Source organism: Oncorhynchus keta, chromosome 10 (assembly GCF_023373465.1).
Source record: "Oncorhynchus keta strain PuntledgeMale-10-30-2019 chromosome 10, Oket_V2, whole genome shotgun sequence".
In the NCBI taxonomy this organism is placed as follows: domain Eukaryota; kingdom Metazoa; phylum Chordata; class Actinopteri; order Salmoniformes; family Salmonidae; genus Oncorhynchus; species Oncorhynchus keta.
This window is the reverse complement of record NC_068430.1, coordinates 3,895,506-3,909,341: the sequence shown is the minus strand read 5'-3', so window position 1 is coordinate 3,909,341 and position 13,836 is coordinate 3,895,506. Positions and strand designations below refer to the sequence as shown.

Genomic DNA, 13,836 nt, shown 5'->3' with positions numbered 1-13,836 from the left:
CTGCTACTACTACTACTACTGCTACTACTACCACTCCTACTGTAACTGTATAACTTTAGACTGTCCCCTCGCCCATACCCGGGCGCGAACCAGGGACCCTCTGCACACATCAACAACAGTCACCCACGAAGCATCGTTACCCATCGCTCCACAAAACCCGCGGCCCTTGCAGAGCAAGAGGAACCACTACTTCAAGGTCTCAGAGCAAGTGACGTCACCGATTGAAATGCTATTTAGCGCGCACCACCGCTAACTAGCTAGCCGTTTCACATCCGTTACACTACTACTGCTACTGCTGCTACAACTACTACCGCTGCTACTACTGCTACTGCTACTACTACTACTACTACTGCTACTACTACCGCTGCTACTACTACTTCTACTACTACCGCTGCTGCTACTACGACGATGACGACTACTACTACTGCTACTACTACTGCTACTACTACTACTGCTACTACTACTGCTTCTACTACTACGACTACTACTACTACTACTACTACTACTACTACTACTACTACTACTACTACCGCTGCTACTACTACTACTGCTACTACTACTGCTACTACTACTGCTTCTACTACTACGACTACTACTACTACTACTACTACTGCTACTACTACTACTACTACTACTACTACTACTACTACTACTACTACTACTACTACTACTACTACTACTGACTACTACTACTACCACTACTACTACTGCTACTACTGCTACTGTAACAGTATAACTTTAGACTACCCTCGCCCATACCTGCGCGAACTAGGACTACTCTCCACACATCAACAGTCAACTACTCCTTCTACTCTACTACCACTATGTCTACTACTACTACTACCACTACTATGCCTACTACTACTACTACTACTACTGATACTACTACTGCTACTACTACTACCACTACTACTACTACTACTACTACTACTACCACTACCACTACTACTAACTACCTTGCTAAGGGGAACTACTACTGCAAGGTCTCAGAGCTACTATCACTGTAACGATTGAAACGCTATTTAGCGCACACTGCTCATACTAAGCTAGAACCAGGGACTCTCTCCACACATCAACACCACTATTACTATGTCTACTACTACTACTACTACTACTATTACTATGTCTACTACTACTTCTACCACTACTATGTCTTCTACTACTACTTCTACTACTACTACCACTACTACTACCACTACTACTAAGCCTTGACTCTTGCAGTGCAAGGGGAACTACTACTTCAAGGTCTCAGAGCAAGTGACATCACCGATTGAAACGCTATTTAGCGCACACTGCTCACTAAGCTAGCCGTTTCACATCCGTTACACTACTACTACTACCACTATTACTATGTCTACTACTACTACTACCACTACTACTACTATGTCTACTACTCCTCCTACTACTACTACTACTACTACCACTATTACTATGTCTACTACTACTACTACCACTACTACTACTATGTCTACTACTCCTCCTACTACTACTACTACTGCTACTACTATTACTATGTCTACTACTACTACTACCACTACTACTACTACTACTATGTCTTCTACTACTACTACTACTACTACCACTACTACTACCACCACTATGTCTACTACTACTACTACTGTACTACTACTACTACTACAACTACTGTCTACTACTACTACTACTACTACTACTGCTACTACTACTACTACTGTCTACTACTACTACTACTACTACTACTACTACTACTACTACTGTACTACTATGTCTACTACCACTACTACTACTACTACTACCACTACTACCACTACTACTACTACTACTACTACTCCACTGAGCAGCCAGGCTACCATTTATAAAATGGATCTCCGCTGTAAAAAGCATCTAGACATTATCTCTCTGCTAATCCACCACTGATACTAAAACTACTGTTGGGTCTCCTAGCTTTTCTCAGCCACTGAAATCTGACTCCACCTACTATGTCTCTACTATGTCTACTACTAACTACTACTATGAACTATGTTGGGAGTCGGAAGAGACAGGCAGCTTTTCTCAGCCAGTTGAAATCATGAATCAGCCTCATTTCTACGGAATTATACAAAATAAAATGTAGATAGAAAAACTACAAACTTGTGGTCTTTCCAGTTAGCTGTGTAGCTGGCTAGCTAGCGAGGGGGGAAAGAGACTTCCATAGCAACCATTTTTTGTTTGCCATAGCAACCTGCAAATAATTGATTAGTTATAATTCAGTAACGGAGTCTCTTTCACTCTTCGAGGGTTGATAGACTGATATACTGGCATTAAATAATTGTTAACTGAACTACACATGTATTGGGGATGTATGGGACGGACTATGATGGAGTAGCAGTAGAATGAGTCCAGTGCATGCCATGACTATGATGGAGTAGCAGTAGAATGAGTGCAGTGCATGCCATGACTATGATGGAGTAGCAGTAGAATGAGTGCAGTGCATGCCATGACTATGATGGAGTAGCAGTAGAATGAGTGCAGTGCATGCCATGACTATGATGGAGTAGCAGTAGAATGAGTGCAGTGCATGCCATGACTATGATGGAGTAGCAGTAGAATGAGTGCAGTGCATGCCATGACATGATGGAGAATGAGTCAGTGCATGCCATGAAGAGTGAGTGCAGGCATGACTTTGATGGAGCCAGTTGAAATGATGAATCAGCCTCATTTGATGGAATTATACAAAATAAAATGTAGATAGATGGAGTACAAAATTGTGCAGTCTTTCCAGTGACTGATTATAGCAGTAGAATGAGTGGAGGTCTAATGAGACCTGTTCCTTTATATCAAGGTATTTTTTGTTTGTTCCTTTAGATCAAGGTATAATGTGAGGTTAATGTTATAATATCAAGGTATAATGTAGAGGTCTAATGTTCCCCTGTTCCTTTATATCAAGGTATGATGTAGAGGTCTAATGTTCCCTGGCATTAAATAATTGTTAATGAACTACACTGTACCTTTATATCAAGGTATAATGTAGGAGGTCTAATGTTCCCCTGTATTTATATCAAGGTATAATGAGTCCAATGTTGCCATGTACCTTTATATCAAGGTATAATGAGTCCTAATGTTCCCTGTTCCTTTATATCAAGGTATAATGTAGAGGTCTAATGTTCCCATGTTCCTTTATATCAAGGTATAATGTAGAGGTCTAATGTTCCCTGTTCCTTTATATCAAGGTATAATGTAGAGGTCTAATGCCCTGTTCCTTTGGATCAAGGTATAATGTAGAGGCTAATGCATGCCATGTTCCTTTATGATGGTATAATGTAGAATCTAATGTTCCCCTGTTCCTTTACTATGATGGATAATGTAGAGGTGCTAAGTGCCTGCCTTTGACTATGATGGAGTCAAGCAGTAGAATGAGTGTAGAGGTCTAATGCCCTGACCTTTATGATGGATGTAGAGGTCTAATGAGTTCCCCTGTACCTTTATATCATGGTATAATGTAGGTCTAATGTTCCCTGTACAGTTATGCCATGTATAATGAGAGGTCTAATGTTCCCTGTACCTTTATATCAAGGTATAATGTAGAGGTCTAATGTTCCCCTGTTCCTTTAGATCAAGTTATAATGTGGAGGTCTAATGTTCACCTGTACCTTTAGATCAAGTTATAATGTAGAGGTCTAATGTTCCCCTGTACCTTTAGATCAAGGTATAATGTAGAGGTCTAATGTTCCCCTGTACCTTTAGATCAAGGTATAATGTAGAGGTCTAATGTTCACCTGTACCTTTAGATCAAGTTATAATGTGGAGGTCTAATGTTCACCTGTACCTTTAGATCAAGGTATAATGTGGAGGTCTAATGGTCCTCTGCAGCTTTGGGCATTGGGTTCTCCCATTCCCACTCCAGATCTGAATAAACTGGGCATTGGGTTCTCCCTTTCCCACTCCAGATCTGAATAAACTGGGAATTGGTTCTCCCTTTCCCACTCCAGATCTGAATAAACTGGGCATCGGGTCCATCCATTCCCACTCCAGATCTGAATAAACTGGGCATCGGGTCCATCCATTCCCCACTCCAGATCTGAATAAACTGGGAATTGGTTCTCCCTTTCCCACTCCAGATCTGAATAAACTGGGCATCGGGTCCATCCATTCCCACTCCAGATCTGAATAAACTGGGCATTGGGTTCTTCCTTTCCCACTCCAGATCTGAATAAACTGGGCATCGGGTCCATCCATTCCCACTCCAGATCTGAATAAACTGGGCATCGGGTCCATCCATTCCCCACTCCAGATCTGAATAAACTGGGCACCGGGTCCATCCATTCCCCACTCCAGATCTGAATAAACTGGGCATCGGGTCCATCCATTCCCACTCCAGATCTGAATAAACTGGGCATCGGGTCCATCCATTCCCACTCCAGATCTGAATAAACTGGGCATCGGGTCCATCCATTCCCACTCCTGCTATTTCAGTCCTTGGCCTTTCTGTATGATGTTTTCAAATATTTGCTTTCGCACTGGCAGTGGACGTGGGAATAGGGGGAACCATTTTTCTCTCATTAAGGATGATATCTCTTCATAAATATGTTTATTTATAAAAGTGTTAAATAAATCAAAATATATTTTATATTTAGTAGCCACCCTTTGACTTGATGACAGCTTTGCACATTCTTGGTCATCTCTCAACCAGCTTCATGAGGTAGTCACCTGGAATGCATTTCAATTAACAAGATGTGCCTCCCTAATTAGTGTAATTTTTTTCCATCTTAATGCGTTTGAGCCAATCAGTTAGGTTGTGACAAGGTATCGGTGGTATACAGAAGATAGCCCAATTTGGTAAAAGACCAAGTCCATAATATGGCAAGAACAGCTCAAAGAAGCAAAGAGAAATGACAGTTCATCATTACTTTAAGACATGAAGATCAGTCAATACGGAACATTTCAAGAACTTTGAAAGTTTCTTCAAATGCAGTTGCAAAACTGATCAAGCACTATGATGAAACTGGCTCTCATGAGGACTGGCACAGGAAAGGAATACCCAGAGTTACCTCTGCTGCAGAGGATAAATTCATTAGAGCTAACTGCCCCTCAGATTGCAGTCCAAGTAAATGCTTCAAAGAGTTCAAGTAACAGACACATCTCAACATCAACTGTTCAGAGGAGACTGTGTGAATCAGGCCTTCATGGTCGAATTGTTGCAAAGAAACCCCTACTAAAGAACACCAATAATAAGAAGAGACTTGCTTGGGCCAAGAAACAGCAGCAATAGACATTAGACAGGTGGAAATCTGTCCTTTGGTCTGAGATTTTTGGTTCCGACCGCCGTGTCTTTGTGAGACACAGAATGGGTGAACGGATGATCTCTGCAGGTGGTTCCCACTGTGAAGCATCGAGGAGGAGATGTGATGGTGCTTTCCTGGAGACACTGTTTGTGATTTATTCTGAATTCAAGGTACACTTAACCAGTTTGGCTTACACAGCCTTCTGCAGCGATACACCATCCCATCTGATTTGTGCTCAGTGGGACAATCATTTGTTTTTTTAACAGGACAATGACCCAACACACCTCCAGGCCGTGTAAGGGCTATTTGACCAAGAAGGAGAGTGATGGAGTGCTGCATCAGATGACCTGGCCTCCACAATCCCCCGACCTCAACCCAATTGAGATGGTTTGGGATGAGTTGGACTGCAAAGTAAATGAAAATCAGCCAACAAGTGCTCAGCATATGTGGGAACTCCTTCAAGATTGTTGGAAAAGCATTCCAGAGAGAATGCCAAGAGTGTGCAAAGCTGTCATCAAGATAAAGGTTGGCTACTCTGAAGAATCTCAAATATAAAAATCTATTTTGATTTGTTCAACACTTGTTTTGGTAACTTAGACATTCCATGTGTTTTATTTCATAGTTCTGATGTTTCCACTATTATTCCTCAATGTAGAAAATAGTAAATCATAAAGAAAAACCCTTGAATGAGTAGGTTTATCCAAACTTTTGACTGGTACCTGTATTTGATTTTGTTGTCAGGATTCATTTACACTGCAAGGCACTTCAAGTACAAGATGCGTTTTCGAATACCTCCAGAGGTGGTCAGGAAGATCTACTCACAATCAGATCACAAGGTGTCATTTGATTGTGCACACATTTTGTCAGAGCAGGTGTAAACAATCAGAATGTGGTCAAGATCAGGACAACAGACGCATGTTAGAACCAGGTATAAACAGGGCTAGAGTAAAGCTTGATGGAGGACACATCCATTCTTATAGAATGTTAGAACCAGGTATAAACAGGGCTAGAGTAAAGCTTGTTGGAGGACACATCCATTCTTATAGAATGTTAGAACCAGGTATAAACAGGGCTAGAGTAAAGCTTGTCGGAGGACACATCCATTCTTATAGAATGTTAGAACCAGGTATAAACAGGGCTAGAGTAAAGCTTGTTGGAGGACACATCCATTCTTATAGAATGTTAGAACCAGGTATAAACAGGGCTAGAGTAAAGCTTGTCGGAGGACACATCCATTCTTATAGAATGTTAGAACCAGGTATAAACAGGGCTAGAGTAAAGCTTGTTGGAGGACACATCCATTCTTATAGAATGTTAGAACCAGGTATAAACAGGGCTAGAGTAAAGCTTGTTGGAGGACACATCCATTCTTATAGAATGTGTCTCAAATTGCATTCTATTTCCTTTATAGTTCATCCTCCTCTTGACCAGATTCCTGGATCTGGTCAATATAGGGATTAGTGTGCCATTTGGGATGAAGCCATTTTTCTTCTTCTTCTGTATGACCTAGCAGCATCCATTTTGTAAATGGTCCTCTTTCACATGCTATTTTACACCCTGGTCTCATTATGTCCAAATAGTGACATTTAACCATTGTAGTCATATGTCCCCCTATGCTGCAGATGAGTGAGGTAAAACATTATTTGCAGTTATTCAGTTGAAATAAGTCAAACCCTTATACACTGACACTATTATAAGGATCACATTGATACCATCCATGCTATACATCTTCAGGTTGCTGATTTTAAAAATTGAAATAAAACAATGACATGTTATCATATCGGCGGTGATACTTTTAAATAAATAAAAACTGGTAAACCATTTCAGTTATAAACAGATGGAGATAAACTAATAGTGTGGCAATGAGTGCATCTGCTGATAGCAGACTGTCACCCTGTATTCCACTGAACACATAAAATGTGTTTTAAAAAAAAGTATATTTTAAAGCATGCAAACAACCGAACAGAGGTCTGCATCCCAAATGGCAACATATTCCCCATATAGTGCATTTTTTTTCCCAGCAGCAAACTGTTCAAAAGTAATGCACTATATAGGGAATACGCTTAGATTTGGTACAGAGCCATAGTGTGCTGCACATTTGTTTAAACAATCAGCCAGATATGTTCAAAGATGTCCAGTAATTATACTGTACGTAGTTGTCCCAGAGTGGGTGAGTGTGAGAAGTTCATTTGTGCCTCCGGTTGGGTGCTCTCTCTCTAAAATCAGAGATGGTGACTACAGATTCTCTCCAAGAGCAGATAGAGGGGTAAACCAAGATGAAACGGTCAGCAGCAGAGCATTTTAATTTAGATAGCAGTGGTTGAACTAAAAACAAAATGCTGGTCGAAGGTTCTCTCAGACCATATTCACAAAGCGTCTCAGAGAAGGAGTTTTGCCTGTTAAATCATGATGATCAGCATCCTCCTCCAAGATCAGCATCCTCCTCCCTGATTAACACCCTACTCCTAGATCAGCATCCTCCTCCTAGATCAGCATCATCCTCCTAGATCAGCATCCTCCTCCTAGATCAGCATCCTCCTCCTAGTTCAGCATCCTCCTCCTAGTTCAGCATCCTCCTCCTAGATCAGCATCCTCCTCCTAGATCAGCATCCTCCTCCTAGATCAGCATCCTCCTCCTAGATCAGCATCCTCCTCCTAGATCAGCATCCTCCTCCTAGATCAGCATCCTCCTCCTACATCAGCATCCTCCTCCTAGATCAGCATCCTCCTCCTAGATCAGCATCCTCCTACTAGATCAGCATCCTCCTCCTAGATCAACACCCTACTCCTAGATCAACACCCTACTCCTAGATCAACACCCTCCGACTAGATCAGCATCCTCCTCCTAGATCAGCATCCTCCGACTAGATCAGCATCCTCCTCCTAGATCAGCATCCTCCTCCTAGATCAACACCCTACTCCTAGATCAACACCCTACTCCTAGATCAGCATCCTCCTACTAGATCAGCATCCTCCTCCTAGATCAACACCCTACCTCTAGATCAACACACTCCTCCTAGATCAGCATCCTCCTCCGAGATCAGCATCCTCCTCCTAGATCAGCATCCTCCTCCTAGATCAGCATTCTCCTCCTAGATCAACACCCTACTCCTAGATCAACACCCTACTCCTAGATCAGCATCCTCCTACTAGATCAGCATCCTCCTCCTAGATCAACACCCTACTCCTATCAACACCCTCCGACTAGATCAGCATCATTCGACTAGATCAGCATCCTCCGACTAGATCAGCATCCTCCTCCTAGATCAGCATCCTCCTCCTAGATCAACAATCATTCTCCTAGATCAACACTCCTACTCCTAGATCAGCAATGCTACTCTGAGACTCTTTGTGAATACGGGCCCTGGTTTGGTGATACTTACTGTTTGGATCAATGTTTTCACACAATTCCGTCCTGGCCTCTCCATTGGGCCTGTCACTGGTCTTGTGTGAGAGGCGTGTGGTCAGGGACGCGGCCGTCACCACCGCCTTGAAGCTCCTCTTCCTCTTCTGGACATTAAGCTCCGGGTGGAAGATGATGACATAGACTTTAGGAATGTAAAGCATCCCCAAGGCCACCGAGGCACTAAGATTCATAGAGATACAGAGGGTGGTGGTCTGGATATATAGCTGGAGAGAGAGAGAAAGAGAGAGAGGAGGAGAGTTAGTGGTGGCACTAGAGGCACTGAGAATTCATAGAGGTACAGAGGGTGGTGGTCTGGATATATAGCTGGAGAGAGAGAAGGAGGAATTACCAAAACACTGGATGGAGGTGGTGGGAGGATTAAAACACAGAACTGTCAGAGAGAAGCATGGAGGTGGTGGGAGGATTACAACACTGAACTGTCAGAGAGAAGCATGGAGGTGGTTGGAGGATTACAACACTGAACTGTCAGAGAGAAGCATGGAGGTGGTTGGAGGATTAAAACACAGAACTGTCAGAGAGAAGCATGGAGGTGGTGGGAGGATTACAACACTGAACTGTCAGAGAGAAGCATGGAGGTGGTTGGAGGATTAAAACACAGAACTGTCAGAGAGAAGCATGGAGGTGGTGGGAGGATTAAAACACAGAACTGTCAGAGAGAAGCATGGAGGTGGTGGGAGATTACAACACTGAACTGTGGAGAAGCATGGAGGTGGTGGGAGGATTAAAACACAGAACTGTCAGAGAGAAGCATGGAGGTGGTGGGAGGATTACAACACTGAACTGTCAGAGAGAAGCATGGAGGTGGTTGGAGGATTACAACACTGAACTGTCAGAGAGAAGCATGGAGGTGGTGGGAGGATTACAACACTGAACGGTCAGAGAGAAGCATGGAGGCGGTGGGAGGAGTAGAACACAGAACCGTCAGAGAGAAGCATGGAGGTGATTAGTAAAGTAATTGCCTTTCCACGACACTTTAAACACAGAAGATCTCTGCTTACATATAACCAACATGTGTATCTGTCTCTCTGTGACCGCCGATAACGTTGACTACAATTACAAAGTTGGCCATGTCTTTACAATTGTTACAAATATGCTTCAAATTAAACCGGAGGTGACTGCATTAAAGACAAATACAGTATACACAGGCCTTCCCAATATTGAGTTGCCCCCCCAAGGTGTCGAAAGCGTTCCACAGGGATCCTGGCCCTTGTTGACTCCTATGCTTCCCACAGTTGTGTCAAATTGGCTAGATGTCCTTTGGGGTGGTGGACCATTCTTGATACACACAGGAAACTGTTGAGCGTGGAAAACCCAGCAGCGTTGCAGTTCTTGACACACTCAAAACTGGTGCGCCTGGCACCTACAACCATATCCCGTTCAAAGGCACTTAAATCCATGTCGAAATTGTCTCGAGGCTTAAAAATCCTTCTTCAACCTGTCTCCTCCCCTTCATCTACACAGATTGAAGTGGATTAATCAGGTGACATTAATAAGGGATCATAGCTTTCACCTGAATTCACCTGGTCAGTCTATGTCATGGAAAGAGCACTGTCCACTCAGTGTATTTGTATCATATTTAAATACATTTCTTGTTCAATCAATTGAGTCCTATTTTGCTAATTGCAGGCTAGCCTACTGTCATTTTGCCTCAATATATTTCACTATGTGTAACAACATGTGCGCAATGACGTGCCAAATCTGTGATTTACCACAATATCATTATTGGGTTATCATTAGAATAATCCGCCTGAATATAGGTGGTAATATCTCTCTAGGAGCTGATCCGTTGTCAGTATTGTAGAGTAATTGGGGGCGGCAGGTAGCCTAGTGGTTTAGAGCGTTGGACTAGTAACCGAAAGGTTGCAAGATTGAATCCCCGAGCTGACAAGGTAAAAATCTGTCGTTCTGCCCCTGAACAAGCAGTTAACCCACTGTTCCTAGGCAGTCATTGAAAATAGGAATTTGTTCTTAACTGACTTGCTTAGTAAAATAAAATAAATACAATTTTAAGGTAAGATTTGAATGGAAAAAGCTAATCTGAGAACAGCGGTGTTTCTTGCCGATCCTTTTCGGTATGGAAACGCTAGTGAACATTAGCTCTGGTGGTTTTTGGGAAACTCCTTTTCACTATAAATTGTAGGAAGCGATGACATCTCAGGAAACCAAAACCCATAACAGGATTCTGGTGGGTGCAGAGACGCATCCGTTTCCAGGCTGTGGAATGACAGAGGATGTACAGTAACTCCCAACCTTCTAATGAAATGAGGAAACTAGCCATAAGGCCACTGAGTTGGTCTGCATGGAGATGCTGGGTCCATAGAATTCAAATGACCACAATATAATTACCACAGTATGTACCACAAGGAGCTACCTACCACAATTCCATGGGTAGAACAACTGCATAGTGATAGATGTAGCATGGTGGGTGTGGCTAGCTCCTTTTCACTATAAATGTGTAACATGTAGCGTGGTGGGTGTGGCTAGCTCCTTTTCACTATAAATGTGTAACATGTAGCGTGGTGGGTGTGGCTAGCTCCTTTTCACTATAAATGTGTAACATGTAGCGTGGTGGGTGTGGCTAGCTCCTTTTCACTATAAATGTGTAACATGTAGCGTGGTGGGTGTGGCTAGCTCCTTTTCACTATAAATGTGTAACATGTAGCGTGGTGGGTGTGGCTAGCTCCTTTTCACTATAAATGTGTAACATGTAGCGCGGTGGGTGTGGCTAGCTCCTTTTCACTATAAATGTGTAACGTGTAGCTTGGCTCCCTGCAGTGTCAAAGCTGAATGTACAAGCAGATTGACCAGGTCTATAAAAGGATCCCTAGGGTCGGTTTCAGATTCATGGATATTCCTCCCAAATAGCATCCTATTCCCTAAATAGTGTAATACTTTTGACCAAGGCCCTCTGGTCTAAAGTAGTGAACTACATAGGGAATTGGGTGCCATTTGGGATGAAGCCCTTGTTTTATAGATTCATGGGCATTTCTGTTTTCCTTGCACCTCACAGCACCACATCTCCAGAGTGAGAATGGCGCAAGAAGTCACAGGTTGAGTCACACTGAGAAGATAACAGTTGTGGAGATTGGGGCCCAGAGGGTCTGTTCGGGGGACATCTCAGTACTATCTGCACATGTAGCCGTTTACATTCCAAATGGCAGTTTGTGCAAATCAGAGGGAATGAAAACAGGAATCATTGAGTTGATTTTTAAACTGATGACACATAAAGGAGAGGCATGATCTGAACTTTCAAATCAATACCTGGAATTTACAGAGAGACTATACCTATAGAGACTAGACCTATAGAGACTAGACCTATAGAGACTAGACCTATAGAGACTAGACCTATAGAGACCAGACCTATAGAGACTAGACCTATAGAGACTAGACCTATAGAGACTAGACCTATAGAGACTAGACCTATAGAGACTAGACCTATAGAGACTAGACCTATAGAGACTAGACCTATAGAGACTAGACCTATAGAGACTAGACCTATAGAGACTAGACCTATAGAGACTAGACCTATAGAGACTAGATCTATAGAGACCAGACCTATAGAGACTAGACCTATAGAGACTAGATCTATAGAGACTAGACATATAGAGACTAGACCTATAGAGACCAGACATATAGAGACTAGACCTATAGAGACTAGATCTATAGAGACCAGACCTATAGAGACCTATAGAGAGTAGACCTATAGAGACCAGACCAATAGAGACCAGACCAATAGAGACCAGCCTTATAGAGACCAGACCTTTAGAGACCTATAGAGACATTTAGAGACCAGACCAATAGAGACCTATAGAGAACCAGACCTATAGAAAACCAGACCTATAGAGACCAATAGAGACCAGACCTTTAGAGACCTATAGAGACATTTAGAGAACAGACCTACATAGTCCAAGATGTCATAGCAGTGCAGACGTTGTTTGTCGTTCTCCTGTATAAGTCTTTTTTTGTATATATTACAATACATTTCAATCTCTTTTTCCATTTTTAAATTAAATATACCTTCCGGCAATCCGCCTCACCCAATGTGATATGGATCTGCTATTTTTAGACCTTACCAAACTTTTTTTCTCCACTACAACACAGGATTCCTGCTGTAAGCCCTGGACCATTACTCTGGATCATCTCAGCTAGTTAGCTGCTACTGAGTAGCAGCACTACTCAGCACTGAAGCTAGCCTTGAGCCACGCCCATCCCCCGGCCTGCTCAGTGGACCCTATGATTGCTCGCGTACACAGCTGATGCCTCCTGGATTCCTCACTAGCACGACTAGAATCCACTACACCACCGGATTCTCGCTGTAAAGCTCTGGACCTTTGCATCGGATCATCGCTGTTAGCTAGCTGCTACCGAGTGGCAACAGTGGCTAACGCTCCACCAGTTAGCCTCGAGCCAGACGCATCTCCTGGCTAGCAAACAAAATTACTCCAGCTACAATACCTATTTTGCCAACTGGCCTGGACCCTGTGTCAACACGGAGCCCCGAAGATCCACCACGACTGGTCTGCTGACTTAATTCCATCCGTTGTGCCCCGACTTAGAATATGTGGACAACAACAAATGCCTAGGAGTCTGGCTAGACTGTAAACTCTCCTTCCAGACTCGTATTAAACATCTCCAATCCAAAATTAAATCAAGAATCGGCTTCTTATTATAGCTACAAATTCTATTGTTACAAACACTATAGTTAGAACTACTATATCACCTATAGTTACAACTGCTATAGTTACCAATATCGGTATAGTTAAAACTACTATAGTTACCAATATCGTTACAGTTACAACTTCTATAGTTACAACTACTATAGTTACAACTACTATAGTTACAACTAATATGGTTACAACTAATATGGTTACAACTACTATCGTTTTAACTACTATAGTTACTACTACTAAAGGTACAACTACTAAAGTTACAGCTACTAAAGTTACTACTATTGTTTACAACTACTATCATTACAGTTACAACAACTATAGTTACAACTACTGTAGTTACAACTACTATAGTTACTGTAGTTAAAGCTACTATAGTTACTACTACTATCATTACAACTATTATAGTTACTATCGTTACAACTACTATAGTTACTATAGTTAAAGCTACTATAGTTACTACTACTATTGTTTACAACTACTATCATTACAGTTACAACAA

The 13,836-nt window shown here is 42.3% G+C and overlaps 1 protein-coding gene across 1 annotated transcript in view; it reads right to left on the bottom strand.

Moving 5' to 3' along the window:
* LOC118389598 (metabotropic glutamate receptor 7-like) overlaps positions 1–13,836 on the bottom strand; it is a 410,239-nt gene that overhangs the window by 18,675 nt on the left and 377,728 nt on the right. The window contains exon 9 of the mRNA XM_052528607.1: positions 8,624–8,870. Within this exon, the coding sequence (XP_052384567.1) occupies positions 8,624–8,870 (247 nt within the window). The remainder of the gene's footprint in view (positions 1–8,623; positions 8,871–13,836) is intronic.